The sequence below is a fragment of the Hetaerina americana genome, unplaced genomic scaffold, assembly GCF_022747635.1.
Source record: "Hetaerina americana unplaced genomic scaffold, ioHetAmer1.1.p SCAF_20, whole genome shotgun sequence".
Taxonomy (NCBI): Eukaryota; Metazoa; Arthropoda; class Insecta; order Odonata; family Calopterygidae; genus Hetaerina; species Hetaerina americana.
In genome coordinates, this window is record NW_027286764.1 from 5,406,901 (window position 1) to 5,428,275 (window position 21,375).

Here is a 21,375-nt window from a genome sequence, read left to right on the forward strand (position 1 = left end):
GCTGTGGGAATTTATCACACTGTTCCTAAACCTGTGTCCAACCAGGATACAATCAAGCTGATGCGTATCTTAGTCTCCTGGCATTTTCTATGTATACCTGCGCCTTTTGTGGTTTCTAAGCCAATTGTTGGTAATGACTAACCCCTGTCTCCTGCAGAACTCAACTGCTTTCTCCCCGCGGTCATTCCTCGTGCCTAAACCGTAGTCCCCGACCTCGTCACCATCTCTTCTTTCGCCTACCGTCGCATTCCAATCCCCCATCACTATCAAATGTTTCCCTGCAGGAACACACGCGATCATGTCCTCTAACTGATCGTATATCCTATCGACCTCTTCTTCCTTATGGTTGCTCGGTGGCATGTATACCTGAATAATAACTAAGTTCGTCGGTTCTGCTTTTATCTCCACTAGTAGTATTCTATCCGTTACCTGCTCAATGTTGACTATGCTTCTTCCTACCTCTTCATTTAATACTATGGCAACCCCTCATTTCCTCTCGTCCCCACCGCTGCATATTATTCTATACTTATCACTCCATTTCTCCACTCCATTTCTTAACTCCGTCCTGCTAATAATGCATCCACTTCCGGTTTCATAAAGAAACGAGCTATTTCTCAAGTGCGCCTGGGCTACTTGAACGGAGGAGGAAAAGATGGCTGGCCCACCCAAACGAGTGATACACGATTCATATACTCGTGGAGTAAATTGCTAACTCCAGGCTATCTGGTCTAGTACGTCATACATTGATGGGAAAAATCATTCTTCAATTTCCATGCTACAGGCGTACATATATGTAGGAATGGAGAGAATTCGAAACTAACGTCATGCAAGTGTCCACATATCATGCTTGGAGTCACCAATTAGGTGGTGGAGACCTACGAAGCGTGGTATGACAGGGGTTTTCAAAAATTTTGACACTCCTCGCGATCATTATTGTAATTTTTCATAACTCTCGACCTACGATTTATTTCGGTCATTTCTCGTATCGTAAGCCACGAAGGGTGTTGTTGAGATCAAGTAATTTATCAAACGAGGTGATTTAAGACGTCGAATTTGGAGAAATAAAAACACTATGCGGCGCTTGGAATAATGATTCTTGAACCCGTTGAGCAGTCGTCGGTCTTCTCCAAACGAAGTGTATATGAACCAAGGCATATGCCGACCAGCGGCCGATTCTGGCGAGTGGACGGGTTTGCGGGCGGGGTGGGTGCGGGGTCGAGTGTGTGTGTAGCGCCCGGGATGGGGACTCGAATGGAGTCCCCTCTGTTCATCGAGGCGGTGGCGGTCAGGAGGCGCGGGGATGCAATGCGCGAATGTGATCGCACATCGCATCCCCGCACCCGCGTCGCTCCAAGCGTCTGCGGGGGGAGGGCTCCGCGGCGGGGGGAGGGGGGGAACGGCGTTGGGCGGCGGCCCGTCGGAGAGTCCTCGGAGCGCTATCGACTGGGCGGGTGGGCCCTGTGGGTGGAGGGCGAGGGAGGGGGAGGGCGGGCGGTAAAGGTTCTTCCGCGGGGAATGAGGCCTTTTAAAGGGGACGTGACACTCTTAAGGAACGGCCTGCTGGAAAGGGTTTTAACCCTAAGAGGGGGGAGGGGAACTGGAGGATGCTGTCGCCTTTGGCTCCGGGAACCTCTTCAGATGATCAAATCTAGGGATGGGCCTTTTGTGTCCTCGGAGCGAGTTTGTTTTCCCGCAAGCAGACCTTTTTTTCTCACATTGGTCAGCATTTTTGAAAATTGAAATTGCACTTCGGGCCCATCCGATTCTTAATATACTATATGCGTGACTAATGTAAAAAAGAGTTCTCTTTGGGAAACACGGCTATTCAACTCTTTCTCACTGTTTGAAGTCCTTCAACGCATAATGCTGTTTAATGGTACGGTGCCCTTCGGATAGAGAAAATGAGTTTTTCCCTCTGACTGTAACGATGTGGATCCAATGAGGGCCTAATCTGTGGCGGATTGATTCGCTATGCATTTATTGAATTGTTTTGAAAGGAGCATTCAATAAAATATGCCCTAGCCTTTACTTTATTTCTTAATTTTGAAATAACAGTTTCTAAGTATCGAAAATTGGCTACCGTTGTACCTACGGTACAACGGTAGCGTAACTGGCAACGGTAAGCCTGGCAACGGTACAACGTTGGCTACGTTGTACCGTTGCCAGGCTTACGTATTTTCTTTGGATAGCCATGCTTCAAAAGGCATAGCAGTAGTGCTCACTTTCGATGACACTTATGCATATTTACCGATGCTCTCAAATTATCGACGTGGATTTGTTTGCTTGATGCTTAATAACCGGAATGAAGTCCCACTGTTAAAATTATTGACGTTCCCATTCGGAAAGTACGCTCAGATCGCCAGGTTTTGTGATGATGAAGATAATTTGTGAGGATTCGCATAATCTTTTGAATTTCCCAATGAAAACCTTTATACAGTTTGATTGAACTTTTCGATAAAATAAAAATAATTGAAAATTATAAGGAATCAAATTCATGGCTTCCGAAATACTTTCGCTGTGAAAATATTCATCATATAGGGACGTGGTTGTCCATTGGGTAGGGTGCTCGACAGCCGACAGAAGGACTGGAGTTCGAACCCCGGGGACGCCTCTGAGCATCGTCAGCTTTACCCATTCTGTGTTGTGTTTTTTAAGTTCTATCAAACATACCTTCGGGTTGGCCATAGACGTTTGGAATTCTCACGCGATGATGATGTCGCTCAAACGATGGACTATGTTCGTCGAGGTATCAAGTTATCTGTCGAGCAGTGCAATCGGTGCCATTGTCCTTCTTCGCTGTATTTTCAAAAGCGCGACGAAGTGAAGCCTGAAGCAATGGATATTAGAGTACTGGTAGCAGTACTGTGGTTATTATTTTCATGAAGCATATCACCTAAAATTTAAATGCTTTAATGATTTTTTTTCTAATCATTCTAACATTTGTAGGCAATTGATTAGTTAGAGCTCAAGGCTATAATAATTGATTTGATGAAGAGTTAAATTATATTTGACCCTTCTGCACTGTGGTGGACGGATATGGGAGGTAATTCTCCGTGTTCCTGGTAATAAATGTCATTTCAAAGCACACTGCATGCTGGGCATTCCGTTATTCAATTCGCTTTCGGCTTCATTATGTGAGGAAGAATGGGCCTCGTCCAGTTTTCCCTCTCCCCCTTTTATTCACTCGGTTTCCCTTCTGCTGATATTGCTTATTTTTTCTTTTGCAATGTTAAATACAGGTGGGATACACCAGCGAAAGTTTTGCTATCGACGAGTACTTGTAATAAGCAAGTTTATGCCGTGGATTTTTCTACTCATGCGTTGACGAATACTGTTTTCTTACAAACGTATCCTGCGGTTCCTTTTTTTATTTGATGATGTTCAAACCCTGGTGTGCATTGCTGATTGTTCTCTAATTTCACAGGTAATCCATTTTCTTTGGGAATAAAATTTAAAGATACGAGTAGTCAAATTTGTCATCGGTTATAATAATACATATGCTTCATTTAATTACAGTCGTCGACTTAAAACAAGTTCACATATTTTTATGTGCTTCCAATAAAAAAGGGAATAGAAGGTATTGATTTTATGTGACCACTAAATTTTATTAGGACTTCCGTGTAATTATTATGAGGTAATCTACCGGTTAAGGTAGGTTTTTGGATGGACAAAATTACTAATTCAACAATTTGTGACCCCCAACAAAACACTACATCCCACTCTACATCAGGTCCCTCTTCATCTCTGAGTACTTCCTTCCTCCCTTCATCCTGTCCATCATCCCTATCCTGTTCCTTCCCTTTCCTCGTTTGCCTAACATTCTCCCCTCTATTACAGTCTTCAACATATTCCGCCGATCAATACGCCCTTCATCCATTTTTTCTGCCTCCATAGGATTTCTCCCAACAAACTTCAGAGTAAATTACCTCCAACATATTCACTAATACTCTAACGAAATATTAATATGACATTTTGTCACCTTATTCTGAGTATAGAGCATAAGGTACCATCTATTTAAAAAATCAGCACTCTAGTCTTGATTTCAAGTTTATGATCATTATGGATATCGCCCTTCCTGATTTGTAATAACTTCAAAATTAAAATTCAAAGAGAATTGCCAAGGCTCCAGTATTGCTATTTGCAGAAAATAAGGCATTTTCCGCGACATAATACAACACTATTAGTGATACACGAAAGCAGCAACTTACACCTTGAGACGCTACATGGTAGGCATTATTAAAGGCACTGATTGACTCCTTACTTTACGCTGCTAATTTTATTTAATTTTTGGGCTGAAATCGGTTAACAAATGTTTTCGAGTAATGCATTAACGTTTGTTCAATTGAATACATTTACTCGGGAAGATTTTTTTCGATATAACAAAAACAAAAGACGAATGCAAATATCTCAGTGAAAATATCCGAAATGTTGTTAATTACATAAATGTTCAAATATATAACAGAAATAATATCAATTGCTCTGTATGGGCAAATATGCATGGCATATTTGCTCCGTCAGAATACAAGTTTGACCACGAAGCATAATTTCATCAGGAGTTTTTCGTGCAATATTCAATGAATTCATCAACAGAATCAAACGTTTTTTCCTAAAAGAGAAGTTTTAGTTTTTGTTGAGATACCTTTACATACATTTTTATTGAATGAGGTAGACAGTTGTATAGTTTTACATCATTTTAACATAGAACATTGCTGGTCAAAATTGTAAAATTTGAATTCGATCCTGTTTTTAAATTAATATTTAAAATCTATTACGCGTACAAATTATACGCTGTCGTTAAATCCCACTGATATATGCCACTGGCGTTTTAAATATTTGCCACAATCGGCATGAAGCTTCATTGAATCCTGAATGGAGAGCAGCATCGAAGCGCAAAACAAGTGCTACAACCTTTGCCATGCCCTTACACTCTCTCAATTTAATATAAACACGATGCTATTTTGAGCCAATCAACTTGTTTGGAGCTCCAACTCTGATTTTCTTTCCAAATATTTCTCATTAACGTCAACAGGACCAAGAGATTGGATTTAACTATGACAGGTCAGAGGATGAAATTTATATTAATAAATTGATACACGTCTTAGGGTATTTTAACTGCTGAAGTCGTTGAGTCTCTTTCTTTGGCTCTAAAGAAGTTGCTTTTTCGTCTTCGACTTTTCCGGGATTCCCGTCCTTCATTCCGCGTAATGTGGGCCCTGTTCATATTACACGGCAGGGGTCGCATTTTTTACAGAGATGATGAAAGAGATGAAAGCAAGGTTTAAATAAAATATGGCATTACTAATCTTATCGTTATGGAAAAATGTCGCTCCGTTCCCCTTTTCGGTCTTTTGAACGGGCATTACCCTAGGCTTAGGGCTCCTTCTATAGCCGTTTGATACCGATTTCAAAATCTGCACCCTAGGTGTAAACCAGGTCGACATATATTTATTGCAAATGCCTCAAAGAGAAATTTATTAGTTGCAGATTAAAATTTATAATAAAACACCCCCCTTAACTCCCCTAACACCCCCCTTAAGTTTTAGTTTATAATAATTCCCTTCAAATGCGAAACACATATCCAAATCTAACGACGTAAGAAATTAAACATTATTTCTTAATATCCACTAAAGTATCAGAGTAGGTGAATATTTATACAGGTATATTGTCTCATATCGGGAACAAGCACGGTTCGCCTAATCGTGTCTATTATAATTCTGTGCTATTTTCCATATTTAGCATATTTTGTTAAAGGGATTGTGATATTTGATAACTATTGAAATTGAAATACTAGTAGTATGGTAGGTAGGTAGGAGGAAGAGAAATGAAATTTTCATTTGTTTCACGAAGAGACTCGAAAATGCTTTAGCTTTACAGTTGGCCGACTGGTTTACACTCTTTGTGATTGGCTCCCATTCAAAATTTCCAGTATTACCTCCAAATTCAGTTTCTTCTCTTACTTCAGTTCTTTCTCCTACTTCATTTTCATTTACAAAGACAATAAGCCATCCAGGGTAGTCAGTGACTGAAAATATCCCGTGATCATCAAACTATGTCTTTGTTTAATGTTGTGCATATTTGTACATTGCTCCTGCACTTTCGAGTCCCCTGGTTATCACCGCACGGCAGTGATTCTTCGCCGCCATTCCGATCCCTCTATATTTGAGTGAGTGGGGATCGAGATGGTGCGGGGGCTAACGTACTGGCTTCCCACCCTGAGGGCGCGGGTTCAAATCCCGGCGGTGTTGAATATTTTTCAGAGGTATCTCGATCCCTACTTGAGGTGCTTTGTGGAGGGCACTTTGAGTGAGTACGGCGTCCGTCGGATGGGACGTTAAGCTGCGGACCCCTTGGCGCCTTTCGTAAAGAGTAGGCTAATGCCGACGCCGGGTTTCTCTCCACCCTTCATCCTTTCCTATCCATCCCCTATGGCGCAAATGACCTTAGCTGTCGGTCGCCTCCCCTCAAAACTACTACTACTATTTGAGTGTGATTTGGAAACTTTTCTTTGCTACCCGAGAGTTTTGACCAGCCTCCATCCATTTGTCTCGTTACTCTCTCAGGAAATCCCGAATTTCATCCCTCAGCCTTCTTTAACTGCCACACTGCCTCGCAGCTATTGCTACGGTTTGTCTTATTTGCGCAATATAAGCTTTTAATTTCGGGGATCAAATGTTAAAAATAGAGTTAGAGCGTTCATACCTGATGTTTCCCCAATAAACACGCCTAAAATGTTGGGAATATTTCAGATGTTCAGTGATAAACAAAGCAAACCACAGCAATTATCCACAGCAATTATCGGGTTGATTCCCCTCTTCCCTGTGTGTTTCCTTCCCGTAATGATCTGGCATCCGGAAAACGACAGCCGTTGAGCGAATCTTGGGGCGTTCAGAGACGACGGACGGGATTAAAACTCTGGGCGTCCTGTCAGCAGCGAAACGCCCTAACCATTAGAGTACTAAGCCGACTTCAGATCGAAATAAGAGGAACAAATGCACGTTTTCTTCGCCCTGACTTCCAGCGAAGTGGTCACCACACCCATTTCCCCCGCCAACCCTCCCCTCTTCCATTCTTCACACATCTCCAACAAAATCCTTATCCTCGCAGCCCTCCGTCCTTTCCCATTTCCTCGGCTTTTACGGCTCCTTTCAGCGGGCAGCACCCGACCCCCCCCACCCCCCGACCACATATAATGACGCCACTGGTTCGTGCGTGGCGGCAACCCCCTCTCCTTCCCCACCCCCCTTTTGTTCCGCTCTGAATCAATGCTCGCCGACCGTGATTCCACTCACTCGTTCCCCCCTCCCTTCCCCCGCCCTCCCTTTCCCCAAAACATCATTCCCTCGCATTCCGCAGCGGAAGAGGTCCATTATTTCCGCGTAGTCGGTGGCGGTATCTGCGTGGGTCCCGCCCCGCCCCCTAGTGGGTTCGTTGGCGTCACGTCGGTAGCTGCACCCCGGCTGATGCCGTGGCATTAACGTGTGCGCTCCCGCCGGTGCCTTCCACAGCGTGTTAACTTTGTCATCAAATGACCAGGTCTCGTGCGGAAGCGATGGGAATGGCTTCCATAGTCGTACATGCCGTGGATGGGCTTCGAGGCTGAAATGCAAATTGTGTTCTCATATTTATACAGCATCGTGAGCCGACACTGCCAATCCTGTTCGGAGGTATCGGGACCCTATTCGTCGATTGAAGACGTAACATTTTTCTTGACCGATTCTCACTTCTCAAGGAAAAAATGCTTTCCTTAATGCGACGTGATATCCCTTCAAAAAATTCGCGATATCGTTTGGCCGTTCCGGGAATTTTTTGCTGTTATTGCTCATTCCAATAGTTTCTTTTTCTATTTTGCTTCTGCAGGAAGATATCATTCGGGAAATGACCAAATATGTATCGTTAACTAATTAGAGTGAGATATTTTAACGAGTTGCAGTGTTACAAATAATATAATTGGTATCCCCCACGAGATGTTTTTTTATATTAGGTTTCCTAATTGCCGCCATTGGTATTCGGTGGTAATGAAGCGAGGTACCCTCAGTTACCACTACTTCCCGTTCAGAACCACGTCAAAGACGCAGGACTTCATAGCATGTTAAGTCAGCGAAATGTGCTCATTATTTCATCCCTCAATGATAGCTAATTATATATTGAATGCACGCAGTTATCTAAAAAGTACTTCTGTTATATATTTATCCTTGAATTATTCCCAGTTACCAGTAAGCAACTAATTTGGATGCCACATATCTGGCGAATGTTAATTTTGAATCCTCCATTTACATAAAATAAAAACAAAACTGATTTGAGATTGCAATATCGCTACGGAGTTTATTTTGCATATATTTTTTGCCATATTTATACAATAATATTCTACCAAAGCTATTTTTAAGGAATTGTTCCACCTCATTTTAACCTATTACTTGACACTTTCAAATTAAGTTGATAAACATTTGCTATGAGCCGAAAAGTTTTTGATTTTTAACATATTAAGTTTAAAACTGTATCATTCTCGTTCATTATTATTCCCAATGTAAATAATATATGGCTATCATTTTTGGGAAAAAAAGATCATTGAGGCCGATTCAATGCTAGAGGTGATTCAATATCATTCATTAATAACATTTCAATCACAACACCCTGAGAAATTATTTATGCGCTGGTTTTAATCCTGCGTGTAGGGAATACATATTTACTTGGAAATAAAATAAACGCCCATGTTTACGAGGCCTTTCATTCTCCACAATTACTTGAGGAGCGAGAGCCTCAGAATGAATATGAATGTTCCTTGCCCGACCAGAAGCACTCGGAAGTAATTATTTCCGCGATATTTGGACTCAATAACATACGTTGTGTAACTTAATTTCCAACTCAATGGAGTGCTACTATTGAGTGGCATGGCTCACTATTTTCAAGTTCTGTTCTGGTTTCGGTGGGTATTAATTACTGGATTTAGCGTTTTCATGCGAAATCAAGCGATAAAACTGCAATAATAAGCCAATGCTGATAGGCACTATTAATATGTTGTTAGGTCCGATTTCGATATCCCTTTACACAGCATCCAACTCGGAACTCCAGTTCGGAAATTTCTGCCATCACCATTCGCGTCCTGTGAAATCGGGTGAATCTATTGCAAGTATCACGATGGGGATTAGCAGCCCCACAGAATCTCCTGTGGCGCAAAAGTCCAATGCGCAAAATTATCGTAATCGTATTAGAGCTTAACGTCTAGAATTTCTCCAATTCTATTAAATTCCATTCTTCATTAAGATGAAATCCTTTGAACATATTGACTAAATCGCTTTGAAAAAGAATGAATATGATGAATGAAAGGATGAATACGATGGAAATTTTGTCGTTTTGAAATTTCGTGATTTGTTTAATCGCCTTAATTGAGTATTTTAGAATTATCAAGCACTGCTGGTGTTATGTGGACACCGGGCGATTTTACTTTTCTTTTGAAAGCAACAACACAGTAGGCACAGAGCAAAAAACACACTTACCCCGTCCTAGAAAGGGAATCGATAACTTACAGCATATTTTGATAATATCTGTCTTGTATTTTGAATGAAACCTTTATTTTCGATGCTTCCCTCTTCATTTTGCCTCCCCAATATATTGACACCTTTAACTAGAAGGGTAAATCAAAGGATAACCTCAGACAACATATAAGCACGATGATAAATGAGTAATGCTTTGTATTGAGAATTTCACGGCACATACATTTGAAATTATTGTGGATAATTGATATAAGTATTTCCAAGTGTACTGGTGGATATTACTCAACTATTATTTTCTTTCTTTACAGCTCTGCTTGCTTCTGGTGTTTCGCCTCGCATTGCTCCAGGGATCCCTTCCGAGATTCTCCGTGCAAGACAATCCAACAGCTTTCCATCCAAGCCGACATGTCAGGTAAATGTGCTCTCTCGTTACTTTTTCAATCCAACGAAAATGTGTTGCGATACTGCGGACTGCAGATGGTGTCGCAGCAGATCTAGAGCGCAATGCGAAATTTGTGCTTGGAAATGCTTCCGCATGATTAAATCTGATAGGTAAATGTTATTCTGTAATGGACTCTTCATGAGCGATGTTTCTCAGAGAAGCGAATCATCCCTTTAATAGCCGAAGTGATCAACACGAAGCCGCACCCACCCGGTGGTCCGAGGGCGGCGCCTGCTTCTCTGTGACGCGGCCCATAAGGCGTCCGACCACACACAATAAGGAGGCGGTTTAAGTGATGGCCACGTTAATATCACCATCGGGGAATGCACTGAGGCACCGACTGCATTGTTTTCCTTTGAAATTACTGCCGCGGATAACAGACTGGTAGAGTATCTCGGAAACTAATGGACCAGCCAATCCGTTGGTCCAGGACTCATATCAGCCAACTGGGAGGAGGGGGAGGGGGGAGATAATGTAGGCGTACTCGGTCGAAACTCCCAAATCCTTCTTAAACCGGGTTGGCGGCAGTGGAAAAGGAGCCTCATTGCATGTTAAAGACCGCAACTGTTGGGTGAGGAACGTATCTTGGAGCGAATGCGTAGGCGTGCGTGTGTGTGTCTATATATTCGTATGATGCTAGGCAAATAAGAGAAATTTAAGTGATATGTATTATATAATAGTTATCAAGGGCAATTCAAAACCTATTTGAAGTAAGTCCCTCAGTATTAATATTTCCCTTTCCTTGTTTAAGAAATGGCAATTTTCTTTATTTCGTGCATTGAATCTCCCCGTTGAAAGTTGCCTTAGAACTGTGCGGACTACCTGTCTAAGGAGTCACGCACTGAAGAATGATACGAGCTGAATTACTATTCTTCCCTCGCCGAGTGAATGTTACGCACGTAGAGTAATGTTTCTCGGACTCTTGCAATCTATCAATGAAATCACTTTATGTTCTCTCTTCTTAGGCATTAATGCCCTCCGAGCACAGAAGCCATTCAAATCACTCAACTACTTCACTAGAGCACATCTTTGTCCTGCGTTGAATTTTAACCATTATGAATTTCCCTCAGGTCTAATCTAGCATCTCTGAAGAAGTTTATTTTTACGTGCGCAGTTGAGTGTTTAAAGTATAATGCACAGAGGGCAGTGAACATGCAGTTTAACCATCATCACTACGTGTGCGCGGTCGGGTGCTTTCCCCTGATTCCCCGCACTTATTAGCGAGATGCTCATTTGTTTACGAGGGGGATGTGGCGTGGTTGGCTGGAGCACGGTGGAACTTCTGCTCTTATATGTTTAGTGAGCGAATTAAGCGCGAGGGGGCGCTCTCTCTCTTTCTCTCAGCGTGAAATCTCGCCGGGTGAAGGGGCGATGACGTCGTGAATGTCACCGAGTCAACCAATCTCCCCTTCCCCTCCTCCCCCCTCCACTCCGCTCGACACCCCCCCCCCCCTCCGCCGCCCTGCTAGGGGTCTCGTGTGTTGTCGGCTGGGGGGAAGGGAGAGGGAGGGATGGAGGGGGGGGAGAAGGCGGCAGAGGGAGGCGGGGAAGTCGTAAGGAAGGAAGTCTCTGTTTGCGGCTTCGGATTCGTTAGTGGCGTGGAAGGGTTTCCAGTGCGAGATATGCTTTAAGAATGCGCTCTTTCGCTCCACCGCTAATTTTTCTGAGCCGTTTAATTTCCATTGCCTGTAGTTCTGCTCTCCCTGTTTACTGTTTTCTCTCTGCCTCTCTCGGGTTAAGCATTACTGCAACTGTGCACTCATTTCCTCTGCACAATGGCAGTCGCATCCATCAACCCCGCGCCCAAACCCCCTGCCGCCATTAAGGCGCGTGGCACGGGATTTTAAGACGCGCGAAACCGTAACCGCGTTATTCAGAAGAATTGCGACATTTCGCAATCTAGGAAACGGCGGAAGGCATACGTTTTTCATTATTATTCTGGAGTTTGAAGTGTTCTTGCGATGATGAAGTACGCATTGAAGATCAATCATTTAATACTGTGGGAGATTTTGTCTATTTTATCAAATTTAAAAATCTTCTGGGCATTAGTAATTCCTTCTTTTGGATTCAATTAGGAGTAATGTCGAGTGCCAAGTACCTTCTCTAGAAATACTCAACTCTCGCTTGCTTCTCTCTCTCGGCAAGATCTTCCAACCTCGCTTTCGTAATGACTAATTTCCGTTCGCACAGTTAAATAGTTAACACAACACCGCTTTTAAGTACACCAACTACATATTGGTTTCCTTGACAAGTCAATCATCGGATGAAGAGCTTCCACCAATCCGCCGTCTCCAGTTATTCAGGTCACCTTAGAAATATTAATTTGCTACAATATGGTATGAAAACCACGAATTTAGGCCATGCATCGAAACTTAATGTATCCTTGGTACATTATGGCATTCATCCAAATAATTGCGTTAAGGGTCTATCCGCTTTCCAGTGTTTGCCCGGCATTTCCATCTATCTCGGTCGTGACTACCTTCCTCGTCCATCCATTCCTGGGCCATCCATGTCTCCCACTCTCTGGTCGTGAGCATTCCAGCAACAACAACGTTGACCATCTCTCCTCGGCCATTCTTCGAGCATGGTCGCACCATTGTAGAGATTGTTTCTTGATTCCTCGCAACACTGGTTCTTCCATGTCTTTTGTTACTTGCCTTTTATCTTCATTTTTTCCCTTCGTTACATGGATATCCTGCCTCTTCTCCCAACCCCTCCCATCTGTACAACTACTGTTATACTTTTCAGGCGTTCACTCGCAGTTCGGCTCTCTTCCCCACGAGCGGTATCCTATCCACTCTGTTTTCAGAATTCTCTTATTTATATCTCAAGTTTAACTTTAGCTTAACGTAAGCTTAACTTAAGCTTACCTTTCCCCAATCTTCTTGAAGAAATTGGAAAACTCTTTGGAAGTACTTCTTTAATATAATGTAATTTTAAAGTCCCATATATATATACTTCTTGCCAATCTAACAAGTGTTATAGTAATTGCGATGGATACGGTAATTTTCGCTAGTTTTCTGCAAAATGCGAGTGCACACCTTTCGCACCACCAATCGTTTAGTGATAATGTTGCGCCCCATCATCTTATCAATGCCAATATACAATCTGCGATCATGCGCACGTTAAAGTGACCACAGTCTGAATTCAAACGGCACTTGACGCACACGTCAGCATAAAATTGCCATCAATACTTTTTTATGCAAACCTCATGTAATAGTCTCTCCACAACCCTTCTGCAGCATTCTATTTCTCTCCACCGACGATTTGTTCGGGCGAAAGCAAATTTTCAATGCGGCGTCGCGCTTGCCTACATCGTTGCCGAGGGCGATTGGAATACTTTTCACTTAGCAACGACTGCCGTTGACGCAGTACTCGAGTTTTCTTCTTTCATCTCTTTCTTCGGTCGGGTTCAATTCTTTTCCCGCAAATATTTCTCTCTTGATTCTCAATTTCGCCGTGAGTCTTTCCCATTCATCGTGAAGCTTTATGCTTTTGCATGGAGGGATTCGATCAGAAAATAGTTCCACATTGCCTAAGCTTGGTGTGGAACAATTATTATTAAATTTTTAAATATAACATACTCATTATTTAAACTTTTTATAAGATGCTTTGGATTAGCTTGTGGAATTTCCATTTTGCGCCAGGATTTCTTACAAGGCTCTCTCCTATCGCCAGCCTATTTTAAATGTTCTCCCGGTTGATTTGTTTTTCTTCCTTTCTCACATCCCAGGGCGTCCGCCGGCTTCGTATTTGTTATTAACTCTTCTTTTCCTTGAGTGGGTCTAGAGATCCGCTTTCACCATTTTACGTATTTTTTGATTGGTGAATTTGCACTGCAGCTGTGTAAGGGCTATCAGAAAGCAGGTCTTGATCGCAGCAATTCTTTTTCATTTTATTTCCGACTTTTTTGTGTTCAGTTGCATTTTTATGGGATTATTAATTCTATGATAATTCTGGAAATTAGTATCAATTTGAAGGTCTTTTGTTTCTGAAATAATCTTTATTTGCTTTTCTCAATTAAGGTTTACAACCAGTATTCAATCGCATAACTTCGATGTCCCAGTAAAGTGATAGGAGTTTAATGTCCTCGGCGTCAATTATGGTGTTCTTTAAAATAATTCTGATTTAAAAACAATGTTTTTATAAATGTTAAGCAGTAACGGTGTGGAATGGTGATAAGACCGATTGGGACGGTTGCTTTGATAGATATTAAAATCTGTAGGAAATGTTTTACCGTGCTCCACTCTTGATGGACTTTCAGCCATTTTTTTAAATTTCAGCTCAATAATGATTGGCGATGGGAATATTAATTGGCCAAGAAGAAATTCGTCAATATCATTGGACCGGCTCGCGAATCTGTGTTCCACATTCACTTCATTCATTCGGTAATAACTTAGGCTCTGATGAAGTAAGAATACGAATAGTCCTTATTTATTTGATTATCTGAAGCATCAATGGGGGCGCTCCTCATCCCCTTCCTCAGTGAACCAATCGGAGCAGGTAGACACATGACGCTGTGAGCCTTCAACTGAAAATTGAACACATCGCCATGACTTCCGCATGCCTCCCTCACGGTACAGTGGGCGCGATAGAAAAATTGATGTTCTTGCCCGCGAGTCCGCGGTGGTGCTTTTCATCATTGCAAAACTTAATGACCAAACCGCGCCGGAGGGAAAACGGGCGGATGAAAGCAATAGTCGACGTTTCGCCGCGCGCCACACCTCTCTCCTCTGGGGCGATGCCACTATCCGGCAGAGGGGAGGGGAGGGTGGGAGGAGAGAGAAGCAAAGAAGGGAGAGAACGGAATAATGGAGCGCTGAGGCGTCTCTACGGCGTAAAATCATGGCGTGGGGGAGCGGCGGCGGGAGTGGAGGCGAGATTGCGTGCGGGTTTGGAGGGCGGGTGGGGGCGCAAGGAGGGATGGCCATCTATTTGCAGAAGTGCGGAGTAGCGCGGAGAGGGGTAGGCATTTTCCCTCCCCGTTCGCCGCCCGCGAGCTCATCACCCCCATTCCGTTTCGGTTTCAAGGAATATTCCCGCCGTCGGGACTCTATATTGTTCTTATTGTCGCCACCATTCCCTCGCTTCCTTCGTCGCAAGAACGGAAATGCACCCGGCATCTGCCCCTCCCACTAAACGCCCCCTCTGCACCCCCGCTCTGCCCCCAGCCGATATGAGCTGTGTCAAGGAGGAACCATCCCTGGTTCCCTCACCTCCTCCCCACTTCCCCTCCACACCAACCGCCCTGCTGATGGCACGCGTGCCATTTGTCGACGTGTCCCAGAGACAGCGGCTCCGTTCCAGCCGTGGAGGTTTTTGGAATCCAAGCCCCGTGTAGTTTAAGTTGAGGAAGTGGAGCGCATGCGCACTCAAACTTATAATAGCTACGCTTTTAAATATGATTGATTACCTTTTTCTGCCGGCCGGTCGGCCACCAATGGTGATCGAGTGATACATTTATCACAATCAGCTAGGCGATGGACCGCATGGCGTTCCTCCTTCGGCCAACCTCTTCGTCGAAACATATTTTCTTCACTTTGATATTAATATTTTCACAATTCTCACTCAGTATTTTCGTTTTGATAATTCCTGCTCACTCTCTCCGACGGCGCTTATTAAAGCATAGTTTTTACATGTCGCAAAGACCTTAAAATGACTCCGATACACATTTTCTCTCTATTCTCAATGATTTTTTTATTCTTTCTCAAACTCTCTTTGTTTTATGGATTTTCAATATTCATTGACTGTATCCAGCGATGTCTGATACATTTTCGTTTTTAGTTTCCATAAATCATAATTGGTCCCAATAGAGAGCATATTATTATTTACCAGAGTTTTTTACGTGCGTACGTGGGATTGCCTTTGTGTCATCAGACGACTGAATCCTTGTCAGTTAATAAGATTCTCGAATAATTGCCTTCAAAAGTTGTTTTTTTTTAAGTCATCATAATATGGTAGTTACTCTGTCAGTATCAGATGGACACAAACTAGAAAAACTTCTGCATTTCTGGCGTCGCCCCAGGAAAAACCCAACGCCCCTCGCTGTAATGTACTCTTCTTCAACTCCGCGGCCCTTCCGTCCGCTCAGTATGCCTTCTAATTTTCTCTCCAGGCCTCGCGTTTTCCTCTCGGAGCTTCAGTGTTCCCTAGGCTATCGAACGCTCTGAATCCATCTTTCATGCCTTTCTTGGACTTCTCACGACGATCACCTATCCTCCCCTACTCTGCCTAACACCTCTTCGTTTATTTTAATATCCATTCTTTTTCCTCATTTCGTCCTTCTCATGGATCGGGATTGGTGCCGGGCTGTCGTACTGGCTTCCCACCCAGAGGGCCCAGGTTCAACTCCCGGCAGTGTTGAATATTTTTCAGAGGTATCTCGATCCCTACTTGAGGTGCTTAGTGGAGGGTACTTTGAATGAGTACGCCGCCTCTCGGATGGGACGTTAAGCTGCGGACCCCTTGGCGCCTTTCGTAAAGAGTAGGCTAATGCCGACGCCGGGTTTCTCTCCACCCTTCATCCTTTCCTGTCCATCCCCTGCGGCGCAAATGACCTCAGCTGTCGGTCGCCTCCCCTCAACACAACTACTACTTTATCCTTCTCCTTACCAAAATACCAAACACTTGCAATGTACGCCTTTCTTCTTACTTCCATGTTCCAGCTTCCGCGCCGTAGAAAACCACGGTCAGCATGAAATTTTTCACGAGCATCTTCTAAGCACTAGTAAGTCACTCAACTTCCCTGTCATCGATCCCCTCATCCATGTGAAAGCACCTTCGCTGAATGCAATAATTCTACTTTCGCCGTTATCACATTTATAAATGAACATCTTGACCCAGAGCCCTGCAAACATCGGTAAACAGTTCTGTCAGCTGTGGTTTTTGCTCTTTAATTATAACACTTAACTTAGCCTGCCTACTAGCCTGGAAAACTTCTTAACCTAAGTTACAGTTACATTTGTCTTCATATCATACCTATTTTATTGATATACTGCGGCACTCATCAATGATATGCTGCCTGTTGACCGATTGACCTCCTGAAGTATGACCGTTCACAAATCTAACTTATTTTATGGCATCTCGGCCTGCATTCACTTCTGTCTTAAGCCCTTCCAATGCCCTTCTTGACAAACGAGCAAGGTGTTCGTCCTAAAATGCCACCGTTGATGCTCCAATCATTAATCCTTTCTCCACTTCATGTTTCGATCTCATCTAGTAATGCCTTGCAGTCATCATCCATATTCTATCCCGGATGACAATGATATTATATATTAATAGGCCATATTAATGAGAAATATATTTATAAATTATATTTGAGTTCAGTTACACATACGCTTATGGCTGCTGTGGAGTTATATTTTAAGGCGCGAAAGGATATCCGATATTTATCGTCTATATAGTAAGACTAGGTTGAGACACATTACATTGACAGCGCCATTTGTTGAATGCATATGGGATTTAAGGCGTGGTTACCTTGAGCATATTCTCACCCCTTGCCTTGCCCCAGTTGGCATCCAGCACTTTTCCCACGGCCCCCACTCCACCTCCCTCCGGCCCTTCCGCCCCCAACCCCGCCCCCACACACGCACTCCCGCGTTCCCCTGGAGTTCCCGTTGCGGAGGCGTCCTCTTTATCCATTCCAACTGGAGTCCCGCGTCTTCATATATCAGGCGCCTAATTGAATTCCTAGCCGCCGTCAGCGTCCCCTCGCCTACCTCATAAAGGAGATCCTTAGGTGAGTAATGGGTGGGGGCAGCGTGCTCGCTCCACTGGAGATGGAGCGAGCCAGGGGTATGTGTGGTGGGATCCATTCCGAGGGCGGCGCCCGGGCGAAAGGGTTGGCAGGCGAGCGGAGAAACGGGGAGAAATGCAAGGGTGGAGTGGGCAAGATGAGGGTGAAATATTACACGTGTTGAATAGAGGGGAGGTGGTGGAGGGGACGGGCCATCCCGTCACCAACAAACCCAAGCGCGCAGGGCCGATCATCGCAGGGCCGATCACCCCTTGCTCTACTCCGCCTGAGGAAACCGAACCGTTTCCTCCTAAGGCGGATATACATACACAGTATATGTATCCTTAGCGTGCGTATACTAAATAAATAAATATACATATATATATATATATATATATATATATATATATATATATATATATATATATATATATATATATCCCTCCCCGGACTACAACCTTGACGTGGTGGAAGGGCTTGTGCGTTCCGATGACCCCTAGAGGTGTGCTGGCTGGAGTAATAATAATTGCTCCTGTTAGGGTCACCCATTCCAGATAGATCGAAGGTTAGGAGCCAGACGAAAGGTAGTCCACGCAGCGTCTGTTCCTCAGTGAGGCGGCTGCAATGGCGTCTGGCCCCAGTGGGACGGCCAGTAAGTGATGGTGTCACGTTTAATACACTATCGAGGAAGGCATCGGGAAACCACCTAAATTATCATTCCAAAGATTAACATGATGGACTATACAGAGATTATGAGTCCTGGCAACTACGGGGCTCGGCCAAATCGGCCGTGTGTCGTGCCCGGCAGCAGGGGAGGCAAGGCTTCCGCGGTCGTCATCCCACGAAACCCTTGCAAGAGAAAAACCAGCAGCAGCAGGATAGAAGACGAAGGAGAAGAAAACCAAATTAGTTAGAATAGGAACGTGGAATGTTAGGGCAATGATGTGGACAGGGAAACTGGAGAATATCAAGCGAGAAATGGAAAAGGGAAATATAGCTATTTTAGGTCTATGCGAGGTGAGATGGAAGGATAGCCGGGATTACTGGAGTGATAATTATAGAATAATATACAGCGGTGGGGACGAGAGCAAAAGAGGGGTTTCCATAGTATTAAATAAAGAGGTAGGAAGAAGTGTAGTCAACATAGAGCAGGTTACGGATGGAATATTACTACTAGAGATAAAAGCAGAACCGACGAACTTGGTTATTATTCAGGTATACATACCTCCGAGAAACCATAAGGAAGAAGAGGTAGATAGAATATACGATCAGTTAGAGGACATAATCGCGTGTGTTCCTGCAGGGAAACATTTTACTGTGATGGGGGATTGGAATGCGACGGTAAGCGAAGGAAGAGATGGTGACTAGGTCGGGGACTACGGTTTAGGCACGAGGAAAGACCGCGGGGAAAAGTAGTTGAGGTCCGCAGAAGACAGGAGCTAGTCATCACCAACACTTGGTTTAGACACCACAAAAGACGCAGGTATACATGGAAAATGCCAGGTGACTCAGAAAGGTATCAGTTACATTACATTCAGGTTGGACCAAGGTTTAGGAACAGTGTGATAAATTCCCACGGCTTCCCGGGAGCGGATGCGGACTCTTACCGCAATTTAGTTGTTATGAAATGTAGCGTCCGTTTCAAAAAGATAAGGCAGGGGCGGCGAGTCAGAAAATGGAATGTAGAAGCATTAAATGGTTTCAAAGGAAGAAATACAAACAGGCGGTAGAGGAAGTCATGGAGGATAGCAGAGAGCTTAGTACTATCGAAAAAAATAGGAAAGTATCAAGAAAGGGTTGTTTAAAGCCGCAAAAGACACTATTGGAACCGTTAACGCTAAAAAGACTGGGAAACCATGGATCACGGATGAGATGATTACAAAGATGGATGAACGGCGAAAATGGAAGAATGTAAATACAGAAATAGGCAAAATGAAGTACAAAGAATTGAACAAAAAATTGAGGTGGGCAACAAATAAAGCAAAAGAAGCATGGTGGAAGACGCAGTGCGAGGATATGGAAAGTCTGCAGAGGAAGGGTGAAATCGGTTTGCTGTACAGCAAAGTTAAATCGTTATCGGGAAGTAAGAAAGGAAGAGCTATGCTAACAGTTAGAGATAAGGTGGGTAAGGTAATATTTGACACAGGAAAGATCCAGGAGAGATTAAAAGAATATATAGAAGAACTGTATAGTAAAGAATTTAGACCAACAAAGTTATACATAGGAAATGAGCATGACGTAGAGGTAGATAGCTTCGGTCCTATCGTACTCGACTATGAGATAGGAAGGGCATTAAGGGAGAAGAAACTAAATAAGGCCGTGGGGTGGATAACATTCCCGCGGAAATATTGAAATGTTTAGGGAAATGTGGGAGGAAGGGGCTATATGGGCTGATTCGTAGTGTTTATGAGGAAGGAATCTGGCGGGAAGACTTTGTGAGATCGGTTTTAGTTCCTATTCCGAAAAAGGTAAAGACTACATCATATGAGGACTACAGGACGATAAGTTTGATATCCCACGCAGTTAAAGTTGTTCTCAGGATCATAAACAGGGATAGGGAATAGGACGAATGTTTACTTAGGGGATGATCAGTTTGGGTTTAGGAAGGGAAGAGGTACGCGTGATGCCATTGCTGTAATGATGAGATTATTAATCGAGAGGAATATAGAACACAACCGGGAGGTATTTGCCTGTTTCGTAGATTTCGAAAAAGTGTTTGATAGAGTGAATTGGGGAAAACTAATGAGTATTCTGCAGAAAATAGGAATAGATTGGAGGGAAAGGAGGCTAATCCGCAACCTGCACATGACTAGTTAGGTTTGCTGATGACCAAACTTTAGTTTGTCAGTCAGCCAAGGGGTTGCGAGTATTGCTGCGCAAATTGGAAATTCAGTGCGACAGGAATGGGATGAAACCAATTATTAATAAAACAAAGGTTATGCGATTATCTAGGAAGAAAAAGGCTAAGCTAAACATTAAAATAGGAGGGCAAAAACAAGAGCATGTAGAGTAGTTTACATATCTCGGTAGTGTTTTTGACCAACACGGTCAAAGTAGTAGGGACGTAAGGAGAAGAATTGCGCCAGGCCAAGAGGTTTTCACAAGGAGGAGGGAGTTGATGATAGGGACGTTGAGTAAGGATGCTAAGAAAAGACTCGTAAAAACTTTGATATGGAGCGTAGCTATGTACGGTGCGGAAACGTGGTCATTGAAGCAGGAGGAGGCTTTTGAAATGTGGGTGTGTAGAAGAATGGAGAAGGTGAAATGGACGGAGGAGAAAACAAATGAGGAAGTACTTAGCATGGTGGGCAAAGAGAGGGGTTTATTAGGAGTAATCCTATGGAGGCAGGAAAAGTGGATGAAGGGGGTGTTGACCGGCAGTGGGATGTTGAAGACTGTGATAGAGGGTAGAATGTTGGGCAAAAGAGGAAAGGGAAGGAACAGGATAGGGATGTTGGACGGGATGAGGGGAATAAGAAAGTACTCAGAGATGAAGTGGGACCTGATATAGAGTAGGATGATGGATTTTGTGGTTTGTTAGGAGTAATAAAATGTTTGTTTGGTATTTGTGTCCATCCAAAAACCTACCTTAACCGGTAGATTACCTTAAAAAAATTTAATATATATATATATATATATATATATATATATATATATATATATATATATATATATATATATAAATATATATATATATATATATATAT

General features: G+C 43.3%; 1 protein-coding gene across 1 annotated transcript in view; it reads left to right on the forward strand.

Annotated features, from left to right (window-relative positions):
• Window positions 1–21,375, forward strand: part of LOC139688552 (protein O-mannosyl-transferase TMTC1-like) — a 1,154,623-nt gene that overhangs the window by 625,147 nt on the left and 508,101 nt on the right. Inside the window, 1 exon segment of the mRNA XM_071586100.1 lies at window positions 9,800–9,903. Coding sequence (XP_071442201.1) covers window positions 9,800–9,903 — 104 coding nt within the window.